The sequence below is a fragment of the Octopus bimaculoides genome, chromosome 21 (genome assembly GCF_001194135.2).
Source record: "Octopus bimaculoides isolate UCB-OBI-ISO-001 chromosome 21, ASM119413v2, whole genome shotgun sequence".
NCBI lineage: Eukaryota > Metazoa > Mollusca > Cephalopoda > Octopoda > Octopodidae > Octopus > Octopus bimaculoides.
The window spans coordinates 36936388-36957363 of NC_069001.1; the positions used below are offsets into that span (position 1 = coordinate 36936388).

At 36.4% G+C, this 20976-nt stretch overlaps 1 protein-coding gene across 9 annotated transcripts in view; it reads right to left on the minus strand.

The window, feature by feature from the left end:
* LOC106884127 (divergent protein kinase domain 1A) overlaps positions 1 to 20976 on the minus strand; it is a 55936-nt gene that overhangs the window by 20374 nt on the left and 14586 nt on the right. For 3 of the 9 annotated variants that reach the window (XR_008266490.1, XR_001411203.2, XM_014935357.2), the window contains exons 2-4: positions 18226 to 18369; positions 13296 to 13378; positions 12473 to 12499 (exon numbers count right to left, since the gene is read on the minus strand). Coding sequence is in view for 2 of the 9 variants with exons in the window: in XM_014935357.2 (XP_014790843.1) it covers positions 12473 to 12499; positions 13296 to 13376 (108 nt within the window). In the remaining 7 variants the exon portion in view is untranslated. Of the gene's footprint in view, positions 1 to 3132; positions 3219 to 5087; positions 5156 to 5305; positions 5357 to 12472; positions 12500 to 13295; positions 13379 to 18225; positions 18370 to 20976 lie in introns of all 9 variants that reach the window. The other 6 variants (XR_008266492.1, XR_001411202.2, XR_008266493.1 and 3 more) reach the window with 4 other exon arrangements.

Consider the following 20976-nt stretch of genomic DNA (forward strand, 5'->3'; position numbering starts at 1 on the left):
GTATACATATATGGAAAGCCATGTATTGAAGGGAACGCTAAAATGTGAAAATGCCGTTAAGGAAATATATTTCGAGATGAGGAGAAAGTATAGATAAATAGGGACGGGGGAAAGATAAAACAAAGAAAAAAGAGAGAGAAGGGAAATGATCGGGCAAGATTGGATGGATAGAGGATGGGAAGAAAGACTGACTGGAGGAATAAAGGTTGGATAAATAATAAAGAAAAAAATAAAGGATAATTTGCAGAAATTATTGTTAGGTGAGGGATAGATACTATTTGAAAAAAGCGAAGGAGTGCTTTGTTTTTTGTTTGTTTTTTTTTCGATGTTTACACGGTTAATTATCTAAATAATACCCAATTCTATCAAAAAAATCCATATTCCTTACCTTCATAAGCCTAAAAAATAAACAGTCCAAGGGAAGTAACTGTGCTTCCCCTTCATTTTTACATCCTTTTAAAAGTAACGCCAGGTTTTTTAGTAATAAATCTTGCATAGAATCACGCAACCCTAATAAAAAAATATTTGGTTGATTATTCCATACGGTAAACAAGTAAAAGAGTAACCTTCCCTTCTTATTTCGTCAAGCTATAGAAAGGAACTTCCCTATTAAATCAAGGTACCACTCAACTTTGACAAACGATGCTGGTGTGTTTACATCCCCGTAACTTATCTGTTCGGCAAAAGAGACCGATAGAATAAGTACAAGGCTTACAAAGAAAAAGTCCTGGGGTTGATTTGTTCGACTAAAGGTAGTGCTCCAGTATGACCGCAGTCAAATGGCTGAAACAAATAAAAGAATAACCGGAAATGGCTCTGACACAAATCCACCAATTAATAGAAAAGAAGATTAGCCCATTAGCGTTTGGTTTACTCTGTGATGTTTACTTATGCAAATTGTTTTCAATTAATCAATGCCTTATGTGACTGCTTCAAGTTTTCCATGATGTGATCATTTGTATTTAGAACGACATTGTAGGGTAGGTGAAAGAGGCTGGATCTGGCCAGTTTGAACATAAAATAGGTAGAATATTGGCGTCAGTCATGTTGGTTTAAATGCTGAAGCAGTGGATCTCAGCTGGGGTCCACATGGCCCCATGGAGATCGACAGTAGATTTTGCTTTTAGAATTCATGTGCAATAAACTGGTTGCACATCTATTATTCTTTATTTGTTTACTTGTTCCAGTCATTTAACTGCAGCCATGCTGGAGCACCACCTTAAGGGGTTTTAATCAAATAAATTGCCCCCAGGACTTATTCTTTGTAAGCCAGGTACTACTTATTTTATCGGTCTTTTTTGCCAGACTGCTACATTATGAGGACATAAACACCAATATCAGTTGTCAAGGCATGGTGGAGGGGGACAAACATATATATATATATATGACAGACTTCTTTCAGTTTCCATCTCCCAAATCCACTCACAAGGCTTTGATCATCCCAAGGCTATAACAGAAGACACTTGCCCAAGGTGCCACACAGTAAGACTGAACCCAGAACCAGGTGGTTGAGAAGTAAGCTTCTTACCACTGGAACTTTCCATTAGTTTTTCACAGATAACAAATCTGTCGAGTGATGAATATGAATAAAAGATCAGTTGTAAATGTAAGTGCTGGATTGGACCGGATTGCCCAGCATGTTCTCTCCACCAACCAGAGTCCAATGTGGGGGGCCATGAATCTGAGCTTGAATCTAACTGGTTTGATGAGCCTATTCTGCTACGCTGGCTTGACATGGCTTGGCAGAGGGGTGCATTTAAAAAAAAATTTTTTATTCATACTCAGGAGTACTTAAGTCATTACATCGACCCCAGTACTCAACTGCGATATGAATAGGAAGCAAACTTAGCCACACAATCATGCCTGTGCCCTCCTCTATATCAATCAGAGTTGTTGTGGCTTTTTTTACCCCAGATACCTTTTCAACTTTCTTCTGTAATAAACAGTTTACTAAACTGATCTAAAACAAAAAACAAACCCAGTAATTACACCTGTATTAGTGCCTACAGACTATGATATTCTAGCAAAGCAAGTGAGAATAGACACTAAAAATGAGTTTGATACAGGTTTGAGAAACTGATGGGTGTCTAGTAAATAAATTCCAGATCTGCAATTCCTGGGCTAAAAAAACATGAACCCATCAGAAAAACAAGGATGTGAAGCCAATGACAATTCTAGAATAAAAGGGTACCATCCATAATGAATATGCCATGTGTAGGTAATAGTAGTAAATATGCCATATACAAACAACTGTAGTAAATATGCTATAGGTAGGCAATTTTAGCAAATATGTATACAGCTGCAGTAAATATGCCATATGTAGGCAACTGTAGTAAATACACCATGTGTTGGCAATTGTGGTGAAGATACCATATTTAGACAATTGTGGTAAATATACCACATGTAGGCAATTGGACTAAAAGATTTAACTAGAACCTGTAAGTCAAACTCTAACATAATGTATTTTAAACAAAAACAAATGGAGAAATTGTATATAAAGCTCCCAGTTGGAAAAATAATGCGTTGTGTGAGAGATAAGCCCAGTCATTCAGTGAAATACAATACCTGCTGCCAATGATTCAAAGACTGGAATAGATATCATCAATTTAATGGCATAACATTTTCTAGTTAACAAGTTAGCTAAATTGATGAATTCATTTGACTGGAATTACTTTTCAGATTTTCTTTTTTTTTTTTTTTCTTTAACAAACATCTACTACGAAGAAATACAGATTTCTAAATGAAGTTTACCTAAAAAGTAAAGGAATTGTAATACAAGGTGACTTAAAAAAAGAAGAAATACTTCGTAATTTTCAGCAGAGAGTGCAGAAGAGCAAAAGTCTAACCTACAATTCAACTCTTGATTAGAAAAGCAATGGAGAACCATGCAAAAGAGTACTCATGCCATTACAAAAGAAGAAAAACAATAATAACAATAATAATCTTTCTGTCAAAGGGATCTAAGATTAAATTTGAAATAAGCAACTAAAAGGCAACTGGATTTCTAGAGGTGTAAACTTTAAAAACAGCTATAATCTAAGATAAAGGGAAGCAAGTGAGTCACTAGATGAGCAGCAATAGCAGACTAGTGTTAAGATGGACTAAACTAATCATCAGACAGATATACTATACCATTAGCAACAAGCGCTTTTTTTAAAATTATTATTTATTTGCTAAAGCACGGAAAAATGTTCATTTAACAAAGTCAGTCGGGAAAACTGAAAAGACAAATTAAAAAATAAAAAGAAAATATGTATTGAACAATATTGATAGACTGACAGGAGAAAAATGAATAGATAAATAGAGATTATCAACATGGTGTAGTATTTAGAACAAGCTTGACTAAGTTGCAGTTTCATGTGATAGAAAAATACAGGAAAAAAAAAAAATCATTGAAAAATGAAAAAAAACACTGGAAGAGTCATAACACTAGAAGCTTCGTTAAACAAACAGAAATAATTCAAGAATAGAACCGCTGAATAATCAAGAATCAAACCTAGTCTAACTACATTTTGGTTCTTCTTTTGGTGTTATGCCATATAGCAGACACTTTTGAGTGTCATTTTATCATTGGTTCTTTTTACATACAGACTGCTGCCATCTTTACATTAGATCTTTTGATATTATCATCATTTAACATCCGTTTTCGATGCTGGCAAGGGTTGGGCAATTTGACAGGAACTGCCAAGCTGGAAGGCTACACCTAGCCAGGGGGATAACTAAATCGTTAGCCCCCTGAACAAAATGCTTAGAGGCATTTCATCTTTCTTAATTGAGTTCATTTTCTGCTGTGGTCGACTTTGCCTTTCAACTTTTTGGGGTCACTAAAATAAATACCAGTTGAGCACAGGGATCACTGGAATTAACTTACCCTCCCACTTGAATTTGTTGACCCTATACTAAAATTTGAAATCATTATTAAGCTATTAATCTCTAGATTAAGTCAGCAAGCTGGCAGAATCATTAGCACCCTGGACAAAATGCTTAGTGGTGTTTCATCCATCTTTACATCCTGAGTTCAAATTCCACCAAGGTTGACTTTGCATATCATTTTTTTGGAGTCTATGAAATACCAGTCAAGTACTGGGGTCAATGTAATTGACTAAATCCCTCCCCCAAAATTTCAGGCTTTGTACCTATAGTAGGAAGGATTATTTGGTGAGCTAGCAGCGTTATTAGTGCACCAGACAAAATGCTAAGCATCATTTCTTCTGGTTCTTTATGTTATGAGTTCAAATATCTTCAAAGTCAACTTTGCCTTTCATCCTTTCAGGATTGATAAGATGAAGTACCATTTAACCCTTTTGACATCAACCCACCTGAAACCGCCTCTGGCTCTGTAGAACAAATGTCTTGTTTTCAAAAGTTTTGAATTAATATCTTCCACCAAAACCTTAGTCACAATTTATGTTCCTAACACTAGCTTAATGATAACTAAGTTATTTTACTAAATTCTTTGTTATATTTAAAATTAATTGAAAGGAAACACAGAGCATCTCAACAGAAATACAGTAACAAAAGGGTTAAAGTAATTGACTTGCTCCCAACCCTCAAAACTGCTAACTATGTACTAGTGTTTGAAACCATTATTATTATTATTATTATTATTATTATTATTATTATTATTATTAAAGCAGCTAAAGGTGACAAAGTGACAGAATCATCAGCATGCCAGGCAATATGCTTAGCAGCATTTCATGTCTTTATGTTCTGAGTTCAAATTCCTCTGAAGCCAGCTTTGACTCTCATCCTTTTGGGATCAATGAAAAAAGTAGCAGTTGAGCACTGGATCAATACAACCAATTAGCCTCCTCTCTCCAAAATTTCAGGCCTTGTGCCTATAGTAGGAAGGATCGTTAAGGCAGTAGTTAGCTGACTGAATCGTTAGCAAATCAGACAAAATGCCTGGTGACATTTCTCCTGATTCTTTATGTTCTCAGTTCAAATGCTGCTGAGACCGACTTTACTTTCCGTCTTTTCCAGGTCAAGAAAATAAAGAACCAGTCAATGCAATCTACTTGCACCTTGTTCTCAAAGTTGCTGACTTCATACCAAAATTAGAAAGAATTATTGGTCTCCCTACTTACATGTAGTGTCTATATATTTAGTCGTGTCAAAAGGACCAATGAAAAGATAGCAGTCTATACATGACCAACTGAAAAGAGCCAAAGAAAAACAATGACATTTGAAGTGTTTGGGTACAAGGATAACAAATGAAAAAACAACATTTCTACTTAGTTTTCTACTCAGAACCATTACTACATATCTAGCAAAACTTCTCAAAACCATGCTTTTTGCTTCCAACCTTCATTCAAATTCTGTCCAAGTCTAAGTTGGGCTTCAGCTATGTGTGAGCCTACAAAGAACATAACTTGTAGAAAGAATCATTTCAGCTTATATTTTTTTCTATTTTTTAAAAATTTTTTCATGAAATTTTAAAAATTCAAAGCAGATACATTTTCTTCTGCAAAAATTTTTCCAAAAATTTTCAATTTAATGTTTTTAATTCACATGATATATTTGAAAAACAATCTTTGCTATTTTACTAATACATCATTTCAAAAACAAAAACATATTAATCTGAATCTAAGAACTCAAAGAATGCAGACTAAAACTCACCCAAATTCACAGACTCTTTTAAAATAAGCAAGATCTTATATGTCCTTCAATTAGGTGTATGTAAGAGGGTTTCACAATAATGTACCAGCTCCAGCATTTGATGCGGCCGGAAAAAAAACTGCCAAACTTGCTATTTTCAATTTGGTGTTCATGCCTACTATCCTCACCTATTCTGTTATTCTTTTACTTGTTTCAGTCATTTGACTGTGGCCATGCTGGAGCACAGCCTTTAGTCGAGTAAATCAACCCCAGGACTTATTCTTTGTCAGCCTAATACTTATTCTATCAGCCTTTTTTGCCGAACCGCTAAGTTACGGGGATGTAAACACACCAGCATCAGTTGTCAAGCAATGTTGGCAGGACAAACACAGACACACAAACATACACACACACACACACATACACACATATATATGGGCTTCTTTCAGTTTCCATCTACCAAATCCACTCACAAGGCTTTGGTCAGCCCGAGGCTATAGTAGAAGACACTTGCCGAAGGTGCCATGCAGTGGGACTGAACCCGGAACAATGTGGTTGGTAAACAAGTTACTTACCACACAGCCATTCCTGTACCGATATATATGATGATTGATATATTCATATCATCATTTAATGTCCATTCTACATGTTCGCATGCATTGGATGGTTTGACAGGAGCTGGCCAGTTACGGCCAGTTTTGTCTGTTTTGGCATGGTTTCTATGGTTGGACACCCTTTCTTATGCCAACCACTTTACAGAGTGCACTGGGTGCTTTTAACATGGTACCAGCATAGGTGCTTTTACATGGCACCATTCTTAGAAAGTACTCATTGATTAAGCAAACTTGGTTAACCATATCAATCCATCAGATACCAATAAATTCAAATCGAATTAACATCCCAAGTAATTCCTTGCATATGATAAGTAACTCCAAATACTGTTTAAAAGAATTTCAAGAAATCCAGAGTATACAACAACATGAACTTGAATGGAGAAATCAGATTTTATTTGATGATTATACATACCAATGATCATTTTTCTATTGTGTCAGCATATTTAAATAAATAAAAATACAAAATATCTGAAAATATATTTATTTTTTCCTTGTCTGCTGACATCATTATACGTTTAAATACTAACCTGCTTTTCCTTAGAATATTATATTTCTTCTCAACATTCTTTCCAAATGCCTTCAGTTCATTTTAAATGTAACCCATTTGGAATTACTTTGATAATGTTAGTTCAGCATTAACTTTTGGATATTTTGAAATGACTGAGAATATATCTAAATATCTTGAAACAATAGAAACAATCACTGGTATTCTTTGGTGGAATTATTTAATAAAGATATAACTTCTCCATTCTGGCTCATGTCATTATATATACACACACACACATGTATATATATAGAACAAACAGTGAGGGATTATCAATCTGGGGAAAATACTTCATAAGCTCTCTGTTGGCACACCAGGCTAATAATATTACTTAAATTTTAAGGCGGTAAGCTGGCAGAAACGTTAGTATGCCAGGCAAAATGCTTAGCAGTATTTCATGGCTTATAAATACTTTCCACGCTGCAATTGTTTTTCTTTCAGCACACAATCTCAGATCAGGTCGCTTGCTATGCAAGTACATCTCCGATATATAAGAAACAAGTTAGAAATAATGGTCATTACATATTTTTCCTTTGTTGGAGCAAATTTGGCTTACAGCTGTTTCCAGTAGTCATTATAGGTACGTTATTGATAGGTTTACTCAAATTGGTCTATTGATCAAGTGAGGAAAATTGGATGACCTAAGAAAATTAATGTTACTTTCGTCAGAGCCATTTCTGGTTATTCTTTTATCCTTTTATTTTTTTACTTGTTTCAGTCATTTGCCTGTTTTTAGTGTTGAATTGTAAATGGAGATGAAAAATGGATCTATTTTCATAATCCTAATAAGAGAAACCAATGGATTTGCTCTGGTAGGATTCAGAATCTGCCATCAAACAAGGGTGGTTTGAACAGAAGGTCGTGTTTTGTGATGGTGGAATTTCAGGGATTTTGCACTTTGAGCTTGTTTCAGATGGTCATACTGTGAACTCTAACCTTTATGCTCAACGAAAGCCTGCTACCCAGCATTGGTCAACTGAAGATGTGCACTCTTACAGCATGACAATGGCCCCAGCAATGTGAGCAAGTGAAAACTTGAGGAATTTGAGGCGGGAACTGCTGCCTCACCCTGCCTTCAGTCCAGACTTTGCACCATCAAATTACCTCCCACCTTTTCTGAGCCATGGCTTATTTCCTGCATGGAGGTTCGACAATGTGGATGAGGTTGAAAATGGGTGCAAGGAGTTTATTTGCCTCTGAACCAACCAAATAGTAAAAACATGGAATTGAGCTTCTAGCACAACATTGGCAACAGACATCAGAATACAAATATTCTGATGAATAGACACTTTACGTATGTAATTTGTTTGAACTTTTAATTAAAGCTCGGAATACAAAAAAACTTTTGACTCAATCAGCTATTTGTACACACACACACACACACACACACACGCGTGTGTGGGTATGTATGTAGTACTTGTATGTAATATATCTCGTTGGTGAAGAGATAAAACTCGAGATATGGTCTTATAGCTGAAAACTTTAAAATCAAGTCGCTACAATCTGCTAAAATTTATGTTAAAACGTAACTAAGAGACTGAACAACAAATTTATATATTGTTTTAACAGCAGTTAGATATGCGTTGTCTTACTAAATTGATTAAAAGAAAAAGAAAAAAACCACATGCGACATCTGTCGTTAATCAACATCATCACCTTAATAGCAATTGCTTTTCAAAACTGACAGCAATTAGAAGGATTTGCATCAACAAATCTTGCCCTAGGCACATGCATGGCTGTGTGGTTAAGAAATTTGTTTTGCAACCATGCAGTTTCAGGTTCAGTCCCACCAAGCAGCACTTTGAGCAAAGTGTCTTCTATTACAGCTGTGTGTGTGTGTGTGTGTGTGTGTGTGTGTGTGTGTGCATGCGTGCATGCGTGTGTGTGTGTGGTCATTTAACCATGGTTTTCCATGCTGGCATGAGTTGGATAAAAAGTGGCCAGCAAGCCACAGCTCTGTGCCTCTCAAATACCAGCCGAGCACTCAATCCATTGAGCTAAACAGCTCCTGTGTGTGTGTGTGTACATTCAAATTCAAAATGGCTGAAGACTAGCATCAAACTTGAAACTCAACCGTATCAATAAATTCCCCCAAACTATGATGGTCTTTGGGTATGTCTCCAGTAAGAGTGATGTCATGCCAGCCCACATCTTTGAATAAGGCCTTAGGCTTAATTCAGATGGCCATGTGTAGCTGCTGAAGACTGGTCAAACCCTGGCTGGGAAGGGTTGCTACCGGAAGGCCACATGTGTGGCAGCAGGATTCAGCCCCTTGCCATACTCTTGGAAAGAGCCAGATGTGGTTGCTGGACAATTTCTACAATTTCACCAGCTCTTCTTTCTGGTCTCCTAATTCCCCCAATTGTACCCATGGATTTTTATATAGGGGCACAGTTGAGAAACCCAACTAACCACTCTGCCTGCAACACCAAGACCAAACTGGTGGATAAGGTCAAGGAAGTGTTTGATGATCTTCCAAGGGACACAGCAAGGAATGCATGTGCAGGTCCTGGAGGCATCTTGAGGCCATGGTGGAAGCTAAGGGTGACTACTTTGATTAAAATGTTATCACCCAGCCATAATCCAGTTGACATTTTTTGATTTAAAAAAAAAAAAACCTTTTATTTTTAGATGGGATATTGTGTTTTTTATTTTCCTTTTATATAAATGTCAAATTTAGCCCAAATACCCTGTATTTGTATGTGCACATATATATGTATGTATGTGTACACACATGCACATATATATACACACACACACACACACACATATACGTGTGTGTGGTTGTGTGTGTATGTACATACAAACACATTTAATAACAGTTTGACTCAGCTCCACATGACTGAAGTTTTCATGAACATGTAGGAAACGCCCATCTCATTAGAAGCTAGGAATAGATCAGGAGTTTTGAGAGAAATTCCAGAAGGCCTCTAGGTGTTAAGTGTCTATTCGTTAGCTAAGGTTACATTGTTTTAATGCTAACAAAGAAACACCAGCTATTTTCTTCGTTTTGTTTTGTTGTTTTTTTTTTTTAGTTTTAGTCCCACATGTTTGGACAGGTTGTCGACAGGGTGCTGAGTTGAACTGCTTTTAAAAATATATGTAACTCCTATCAAGTGTGTTTAGTGCTAGTTTCTTCTGTTTATTCACTTGTGTGTGTGTGTGTGTGTAAATTAAATCAGCTTGGATATGACAGTTGGAGACAGACAGAGGTGCAGCAGAATTCAGCTGGTATTCATTTACAACAGCTAGACTTGAGCAACATGAAATAACATGCTTTGCTCCATGACAAAACACATCACCCAGTCCAGGAGCCAAAACCTTGACCCTAGCCACTAAGCCACAGAATTTCATATATTATATACACACTTTGTGTGTGTGTGTGTGTGTGTGTGTGTGTATGTATAATATAACCTACCTATTTTAAAGTGATCTATACACACATACAAGTATGTATGTATGTATATATATATATATATATATATAGAGAGAGAGAGAGAGAGAGAGAGAGATGAAGTGGTGCTGAAAAGTTCCTGGCTTTGGGTAAAAAAAAATGAAAGAAGATCAGTTAATTATGATTTTATTCAACACATTCTCCTCTCAGACTCACACACTTGTTGCAACAACCCTTCACTTTTCCTAAGCCCTGTAAAAGAACTCAGAAGGTTGGGCCTTTCGCAATACCCTCAAAGCTAGGAATCTTTCACCACCACCACCCTTGTATATGCACACACACACATATGTACACACATACATAACAGATCAACGAGCTTTTGCACCATCTAAACATCACAAGACTTTGGTCAACCTCAAACAATGGTAGAAGATTGCTATAGTGTTTTCCAGCTTTTGAGTAGGGGACGGGGCTTTATCAGTCTATATATGTCCTATATTTCTTAAAATGGTTTATATATGTCACTATTGTGTTTTCAGTGTTTCATATAAACCTATTTTTTATATAACATCCATCACATTCATTATATTTTTTTTTTTCATATATGTACACATGACTGTCACAATGATCGTCCTTCATATAAACACATTTGCATACAAACATTACATTATATTATATATACATAAATATTAGTAGAGTGTTTTGATTTTATGTTATTTTATACTTTTCAAGCATCTGAAGTTTATTTAACAGCATTTTCACAAATACATCAATTTACATTATTTTCTAAATATATAAATAAATAGAAATAATTTTAAAAAAAGACAAAGAAACATCATGCAGAATCCAACAGCAATTACAATAAACTTCACTCACAAGACAGTCTGATGTTACATACATTTTGAAATGTGTGGTTAAACCTTCGTTTGCTATTACTTTCTATTTTCAAGTATAACAAAATTACTTATCTTATAAAAAATTACAGCCAAATACACGCACACACTCACACACACACACACACTCACACACACACTTTTTTATTCCTTTACATATTTCAGTCATTTGACTGTGGTCATGCTGGAGCGCCACCTTAAAGGGTTTTAGTTGAAGAAATCGACCCCAGGACTAATTCTTTGTAAGCCTAGTATTTACTCTATCAGTTTCTTTTGCCAAACTGCTAAGTTACAGGTACATAAACACAACCAACATTGGTTGTCAACCAATAGTGGGAGACAAACACAGCCACAAAGCCATACATACATATATATATATATATATATATATATATATATATATATATGACAGACTTCTTTCAGTTTCTATCTACCAAATCCACTCACAAGGCTTTGACCAGCCTGAGGCTATAGTAGAAGACATTTACCCAAGGTGTCACGCAGTGGGACTGAGCCCAGAACCATGTGGTAACAAAAAGGTTAACAAAAGAAATCATTGTTATATCTTCAGATGGGAGCCATCATAAACAAGATTGTCCCTTTTCTAAATCTAGCTTCACCCCTTTTGGTAACAACCTGCCTGAGACTACCACTTCTTCTATGATCATGTTTTAAAGTGATCTAAATTAAAAACCTTCCATCAAAATTTCACGTTCATTTTGTTAATTTACATTCCAAACACTCGTATCAGAAGGACAATGTTGTTTTGGTAAATTCTTCATTATTTCCAAAAGTAAGAGGAACAATGCAGTGTAATTCAACAGAAATACACCAACAAAAGAGTTTAGCCCTGAGCTGGGAATAAACAACAGCAGTAATGCTTATCACAGTTCCGGTGTTCTATTTACAATTTATATTTATCTGTTCAACCCTTTTGATACCAGCCTGCCAGCAACTGCCCCTGGTTCTATAATATAAATTTCCTATTTTAAAGTGATCTAAATTAAAACCTTCTATTAAAGGAAGGTTTTAATTTCATTTTAACTCAGTTTCCAATATAAACTTAATAAAGACAATTATTTTAGTAAATTCCTTAATATTTTCCAAACAAACTAAAACAAAGTATATCAACAGAAATTTGGTAACAAAAGGGTTAAAGTGATGCTAATTATAACCTTTCATTGAACTTTCATGTTATTTTATGTTTTCAGCCTCAGACTGATAATGAGAAAGTTATTTGACTAAATTTGTCGCTATTTTGAAAATTATTTGAAACAAGGACAGTGTATTTCAACTGAAATATGGTAACAAAAGGGTCAACACTCAGATTGAGAAGCAATTAAAGAACAGTAAAGAGAAAAGAGGACATCTGAACAACAAATGTTTAGTTTAAAAAAAACAGTCAATATACAAAGAAGTCGATACTTACTGATGCAGCCTTGAGTTTCAAATCCACCTTGTTTACAAAAAGACAAGATAAACAAATCAATGTCATAACAATTGTTTCAAGTATTACATTAATATTTAAATGGTACATTAGTTTATGTAAAATCACAAAAAAATCAATATACATTTTACCTTTCATTGGTTTCGATCATTAGAATGCAGTCATGCCAGAGCGCAGCCTTTGAAGGTTTAGTCAAACAAATCAATCTCGGTGCTTATCTTTTTTTTAAGCCTGGTACTTGTTCTGTCTCTTTTGTTGAATACCAAGTAACAAAAACAAATTGATATTGGTGGTGGTGAGGAAGAAAACACAAACATACACACACACACACATACAACAGGCTTCTTTTGGTGTCCATCGACCAAATCCACTCACAAGGTTTTTGGTCAGCTTTAGACGTTAGCCCAGACTGAACCCACTGATGTAGAAAATATATATTTCCTCTTTCATCATCTGGTCAAGCTTGCTTGGACATTTTCAACTCATGCACACCATCCATCTCAGTCCTGCATTAGTTGAGAGCAGTCTTTGAGAAAGCATTCCATGTCCCTGCTAAGCAGTTTTTGTGTTTATGTGCCCATAACTTAGCGGTTCAGCAAAAAAGGCAGAGAGAATAAGTGTCAGGCTTAGAAAACAAAATAAATAAATAAATAAATGGGTCGATTCATTCAAGTAAAAATCCTTCAAGGCGGTGCTCCAGCATGGCCACAGTCTAATGACTGAAACAAGTAAAATATAAAATATAAACAAATAACTAACTTAAGTAGAACTAAAGAATGAAAAGCAAATAAGTGTGTACACTTACCTGATAATTAAGACAGCTTCTAGTACAGGACTTCAATAAATCCTTGAGTATCAAGGCAAGGATTCCTTTCTGAGAACACATTTCTGACAGAAAATAAAGAAGTGGTAAAGGCTTTGTGTGAAGAATTTTTGGAAAAATTTTTTGATACAGTCACAACATTTGAAAAGAGATTTTCATAAACTAACTATAAATTATATGAAAACAAAAATATCCTGTGAAAGCACTCACACAAAAGCTTCCTTCCATAAGGTCTGTGTTAATATCTTTGTTTTTGTTCTTTAATGGCTTTATATAATAATACCTAATTTAAAATCTTTTTACAAAATGCATAAATAGACACAAGTGTGGCTGTGCGTTAAGAAGTTTGCTTCCCAACCACATGGTTGCAGGTTCAGTCCCACAGTGTGACACCTTGGGCGAGTGTCTTCTACTATGGCCTCACGCCAAACAAAGTCTTGGGAGTGGATTTGGTAGATGGAAACTGAAAGAAGCCTGTCATGTATACATATATGTGTGTGTCTTTGTGCCTGTGTTTTCCGCCACCAACACTTGACAACCAGGGTTGGTTTGTTTACATCCCCTGTAACTTAACAGTTCAGCAAAAGACACTGATACAATAAGTACTAGGTTTTAAAAAAAAGAGCATTGGGTCTATTCGTTCAACTAAAACCTCTTCAAGATGGTGCCCCAGCATGGCCACAGTCAAATGACTGAAACAAGTAAAAAGATAAAAAAGATGTGTGTGTGTGTGTGTGTGTGTGTGCATGTGCGTGTGTGTGCATGTGTGTGTGTGTGTGTGTGTATATATATATACATATACTAAACTTACTACCCAGCGTTGCCCAGTATAGTATTCAGGGAATTGTTTGCCAGTTTGTAGAATGGGAATTCACGGTACTTATGCATGTATATATATTTAAACTTACTTCTGCTCTTATTTAATTGGAACTATCCAAACAATAGTAATCAATTTACATGAATAGAAGCCTTTTTTTTTTAACAATTTTTATCCTGAAAATCACCTGTTACTTCTGTTATAAAGTGAAAGAGAGGAGAAAGTGAAAGAGAAGAGAAAGTGAAAGATGTATGAACGTGTATATGAAATGGACTTGTGTGTGCATGTGAGAGAGAGAGAGAGAGAGAGATCCACTTATACATACATGAGAACACACATTCATTCACTCACTCAATCTCTCTCTCTCACACACACATATGCACATACAAAAAAAAATGTATGCATATGTATTGATGTATGTACGTATACATGACAACACACCCCTTCACTCACTCTCACTCTCTCTTTCTCTTTTCTCTCTCTTTCATTCACGTCCATTTCATATACACGTACATACATCTTTCCCTTTCTCCTCTCTTTTCACTTTAAAACCTGATCCGGCAATTTTATACCTCTGTAATTATTTCTATCGAAGGCATCACCTTCACCTTTGTAGCAGTTGACTATGGTGCTACTACGCCAGTCATTGGGTATGATTCCTTCATGAACCACCTAATTTACAATATGGGTGACTAGACCATAACCCACACTGCCTGATATTTTAAGCATCTCAGTGGCGATACCTGATGGGCTGGGGGCTTCCCCTGTCTTCATATCCTTAATTGCTTTATCTACTAAGGTACTGTCGATTTGGATGGCTGGTCCCTCAATTGAGTCAACATTTTGCAAACTATCCTCCTCTCATTCATTCTTTCATAATGGCATTTCCAAGCCTCTTTCTTTGCAGAATCATTAAATGCAAGTGCACCAGCATCCATGCAGACACATTTCTCTCCTGTGACATCAGAATTTTCTCTCATATGCAGTTTTACAATCTGAAACACTTCAAGTCTTTGGTCCTCACATTGCTGAACATAAGCAAACTTCTTCTTTTCTGCTTCTCCCATTGCTACATATACCTGTCTCCTAGCTTCCTTTCTGGCTATCTAATACAGTTCCTTGCTACCCCCACTCTTCCAGGTTTTCCAGACCTGTTTCTTTGCTCTGATGGTTCTGCCTATAGCATCATTCCACCACCACATCACCCAGTTGCAGGTTTGGTCTGTGGCACTCAGCAAGCTGTCCCACAGGAATTCCCAGTTGCCCTCTATGCCACAAGCCTGTAGCTCCTCCTCCCTCTCATCAAATTTCTCAATTAGGATGTCCCTAAATCTCTGACCATACGAAGGGTCCTTAAGCTTCCAAATCCTTCTTTTCCAGACTGGTCTGCTTCTTGGCATTCTTCTGGCCTGGAGTCTAAAGTCACTAATGACTAATCTATGCCAGGGAGACGCATTCTTCACCGGAGAGGGTCTTTGTATTTAGGAGCAACCATGCATCCTGCTGTCTATTGAGAATCTAATCAATCTGGCTAGCACAGTCACCTGATTGGTAGGTTATCAGCTGGCTGGCTGGCTTCCTCAAGTTGGTGTTGCAGATCAATAGGTTATTTGCATCACAGAACTCCAGTAGCCTTGTTCTCTCTTCACTTCGGGAACCAATTCTATGGCCCCCATGTACACCATGGAAGATACCACACTGCCATCTGACATGCCCATTGAAATCCCCAACCACGAAGATGAAATCATTGTCACTTGTCTTTGAGGTAGCCTGCAGAAGAATATCATAAAAGTAGTCCTTCTGTTCATTTGGTAGGCCTGCTTGTGGGGCATAGGCAGAGATAATTATTGCTGTACTATTCTGCAAGACTAGCCTACTTCAGTATTTTATCACACATTCTGACTACCTCTATGACCTTATGCACCCATTTCTCTGCTTATATATGTATGTGTGTGTGTGTTTTGTTTTGTATTGTTTCATAAGAATAAACTAGTTTATTCCACGCCTCAAGAGTCAATCAATACATAACACACACACACACACACACACACACTCCCCATCCCCACCCACCAACTTTTCTTTTGTTGGGATTTTTTCTTTTCTTTGTCCTTTTGGCTCAACTCCATTTTATAATTCAATTCCCTTTTGATTGACATACATACAATTTTATTATTCCTGTTCCATTCTAGCATTCAAGCTCCTACACTCCCTGTTTTTAAAAGGGATGTAGGGGGGGAAGGTAATATTTTCATAACTGTATCTGCCACCCAAGAATGTTATAGGTGGTGGTGGTGGTGGTGGTGGTGGTGTTGGAAGAGGATGGGAAAAAATAATTGAAAATTATGCTTTCAAGTTGTCAGTTAATAAATGCAACTTGACAAGGCTTCAATAGACAAGACACATTCATGTATTTATATATAAAACAACAAACATTACTCAATGCACCAACAGTTACAATGTGCCTCAGTGAAGGAGAGGGGATCCTTTTATGTAGTTACGACATGCTAGACATAACAGCCAAATCACCCTCAAATCAAATTACACCTTATTGTTTGCAAAAAAACAGAAAGATAAATTTCTATAATGTATACCTAGATGTATTTACAGCTGGAAAAAAAGATTGGATGGCCATGGCTGGAGTGCTGTTAACTAGAGGTAAGCTAAAAAAAAAAGAATTGACTTGGGCAAAATAATAAGTGTTAAACCTACAAGGAAACCTCTACTAATTTCCATTGAACTCACACCTCATCTTAAGGGGGAAGAACCTTGGATCATATGGTCCCAGATACCTTTATAATAAAGTTGGGATGATCACAGTTGGAATGTCTTTTGATTATAGGTTTGCTCAATCAGACTTAGCTTAGGGTTAATAAGCACTCGATGAATGAATTTATGGCACTATAATGAAACCATGTTACATTATGCAACCAGAAACAAATGACCTTCACCATTGTGTTTGTCTGTTCATTGTCCTCCTTCCAGTGTTTACAATTATGGAGACCATAACTTTTCTCCACACTGTGTGTGTGTGTGTGTGTGTGTGTGTGTGTGTGTCTGAGTGTGCATGCGTGCGTGTATGTGTTTACACACTGCATTAAACCAATGGCTTCAATGTTCTATGTAGTTATTCCATTTGCTGGAGATAAGAACCAAACCTCGACACTTAAAAAATAGGAAGGACATATTGGACAAGGAGGTCCCTGAGGTAACAAAAAATAATAGCCTGGTCATTGTTGCAGCACTGCTGACCACAAGTCTCTTTGATAAGAACATACCTGGAACTAAATAGCAACAACACCAGGTGAACCCTTTTGGTAGGAACCTGCCTGAGATCACCCCTAGTTCTATGAATTAAAACTTTCTATCAAAATAGCAAGTGTTAAAATGAAGCAATTCCAGCATGTAATACACACATATTAACCATTCAAAAACACACAAAGACTGTTAAATTCAATTAAATATTCATTATTTGGTGTCGACATTTTTATTGCACAACCGCAACATGGTCACTGACAGGATTGCAACCAGAGTGCAGTTCAATAACAAATGTTTGAAGTGAACTTAAGAGTCTTTGTATGTTTTTAAATGGGTAATAATGTATTCTCCATGCTACAGTTGCTTCTATTTTTATAATGAAAAATATCTAATTATAGTCATATTAACCATCAACATTTAACATTTTATGGAAGACAGCTCATAGTTTTATATAAAATACCCAAAACCAGCTTAATAGCAACAAAAGGATTTTACTAAATTGTTACTAAATTACTGGGAGATTTTTCTTTTCTTGTTTTTTTTAATTAATCTGAATAATGATGATGATGGTGGTGGTGGTGGTGGTGGTGGTGAAATACACACACACACAGAGGTAGGGTGTATTTTGTTAGAAATATGACAAATATTTTTGTTAGAAATAAAATGACAAAAAAAAATGCTTATTTAAAACAATGATAGGATGATAATAGCGTAAATGCTTTTAATTAAAAGCCTGGTCTACCAGGGACTGATTCAGGGATGAAACAACAACAATAACAATAATAATATGTAATATTACGAAATACAAAAGAAAAAGCAACAATTTCTTGTGTGTAATACCTGCAAATGTGATGTGGTGGACAAATCAGAAAATGAAGATGAAGTATATGAGAAAGTTTGTGTTAGAAGTCATTCGTCAAAAAGGTGCAGAGCAGGTAACAGTGCATAACCAGAGTAGCCAGGTGTCATTGAACTGCAGCCGTGCTGAAAGAAACAAAAGGTGAGGTGAGAAGTGTAAGTAGGTACCAAGGGCTGCGAGGTTATGTGGAAGCATTTGGTCAACAGAAATAAACACTACATGTTCAGTGAAATCATACAAAACAAAAATAAATACAACGTAATCAAGCACAGGTGAAGCTGCCAGGTAAAGAAGCTGGCTTCCCAGCCATGTGGTTTTGGGTTCAGTCCTACTGCATGGCATCTTGAGCAAGTGGCTTCTATTGATGCCTTCTCCTGGGGCTGACCAAAGCCCTATGGGTGAATGTGGTAGACTGGTACTGAAAGAAGAATGTTGCTCTGTGTGTGTGTGTATGTGTGTGTGTGTGTGTGCGCGCTCACTTGCACATGCATGCATGCACTCACATGCATTCGTATGTGTTTATGTGCAGCATGCACATGTGCATTTGTGTGTGTGTATGTGTTTTTGTCTTGACATCATGTGTGTGATGGTTGTAAAAGAACATCCCTGCCATACTAGCAATGTTGTCCATTGGGGAAACATTACGTTCCTTGGAGACGCGTTGAGGATTGGTGACAAGGAAAGTATCTTAGCCGCAGGAAATCTAACACCACAAAATTCCATTTGACCTATGCATGTAAGAGTGGATATCAAATAATGATCATGACGATTGATGGTGATGATGATGATGGTGATGATGATGAGTGATGGTGATGATGAGTGATGGTGATGATGAGTGATGGTGATGATGATGATGGTCAAGGTGATGATTGATGAAATTCAACAAAATCATACAAACAGAAATAAAGACACGTCAACGACTTTATGTTTCCTTTTCTTTCTATTTTATTGCGGCAATAAATTATCTTTGTTATTACACTCTCTGGTAATAATGCAGACTTATTTTTAGTCTTTAAACAACATTGCCTCTCCAACATGTTTCTTTGTCATTTGAGAGTCTGTAACAGTTTCAATGAGCAACAACACTGCTGCTGCCGCCACCCCCGCCACCGCCGATTTCAATGATATGATTGCTTTATTTTTAGAATGACATTGTAGGATAGATGTGAGAGGTTGCATCTGGCTGGTTTGGACACAAAACAGGCAGAATATTTGGTCCAGGCCAGATGTAGCTGGTTTGAATGCTAAACGGCTAAACCTTTAGCATTTAAACCAGTCACATCAGGCCCAAAGATTTTGTTAATAAAAAAAAAATTCAATGATTGAGCTGAGGGTAGGGTAGTTTACATGTTTTCATTTCTACATACCAAAAATTGTTTGGCGAACCAGTTTTGGCCTACTTTCACCATAATTACATAGTAATAAGAGTCATTGCCAACCATTAAAAGCACACAATTATATCCACTTGTTGATGACTGTTTTGTAATCATTGTTATTATCACTTCTGCTGCTACCACTACTACTACTACTACTGCTGTTTCCATTTCACTTGCTCCAGTTAATTCTCTAAGAGCAGATAACAACCTGTTATCAAGGATTTCACAGGGTCTCTTTCCACGATACTTAACATCATGGCACTAATCTCAAAATTCTCACTCTCCTCAATAAAGCAATTTTCTGAACATGTTCTAACCTCGTGTCAATCTCAATTTCTCCAACCTGGTTTCTAATGTTCCCCTTGGAAACGAAACTCGGCTTGCGAAGACCTATTAGGGCAAGCGAAAGTGAAACCGTCAATGGCACTTGTGCCGGATGGCACATGTAAAGACATTGGAGCAAGATCGTTGCCAGTGCCGCCAAACTGGCTCTTGTGCAGGTGGCACGTAATATACACCATTTTGAGCATGGCCGTTGCCAGTACTGCGTGACTGGCCTTCGTGCCAGTGGCATGTAAAAGCACCCACTACACTCTTGGAGTGGTTAACGTTAGGAAGGGCATTCAGCTGTAGTAACTCTACCAAATCAGATTGGAGCCCGGTGTAGCCATCTAGTTTCACCAGTCCTCAGTCAAATCGTCCAACCCATGCTAGCATGGAAAGCGGACATTAAACGACGATGATGAAGATGATGATTATTATTATTATTAAAGTGGTGAGCTGGCAAAATTGATAACAGGCCGGGTAGAATACTTAGTGGTATTCCGCCTGTTGTTACGTTCTGAATTCAAGTTCTACCAAGGTCAACTTCGCCTTTCATCCTTTTGGGGTTGATGAAATTAAGTACCAGTGAAACACTGGGGGTCAATGTAATCGACTAGCCCCCTCCCCCAAATTTCAGGCCATGCGCCTTTACTAGAAAGGATTATTATTATTATTATTATTAAGGCAGCAAGCTGGCAGAATCGGTAGCACACCAGACAAAAGGCTTAGCAGCATTTCATTAATCCTTACATTCTGAGTTCTTGTTGTTGTTATTATTATTATTATTGTTATTATTATTATTATTATTATTATTATCATCATCCTTATTATTATTATTATTATTATTATTATCATCATCCTTATTATTATTATTATTATTATTATCATCATCCTTATTATTATTATTATTATTATTATTATCATCATCCTTATTATTATTATTATTATTATCATCATCCTTATTATTATTATTATTATTATTATCATCATCCTTATTATTATTATTATTATTATTATTAGTATTATCATCAT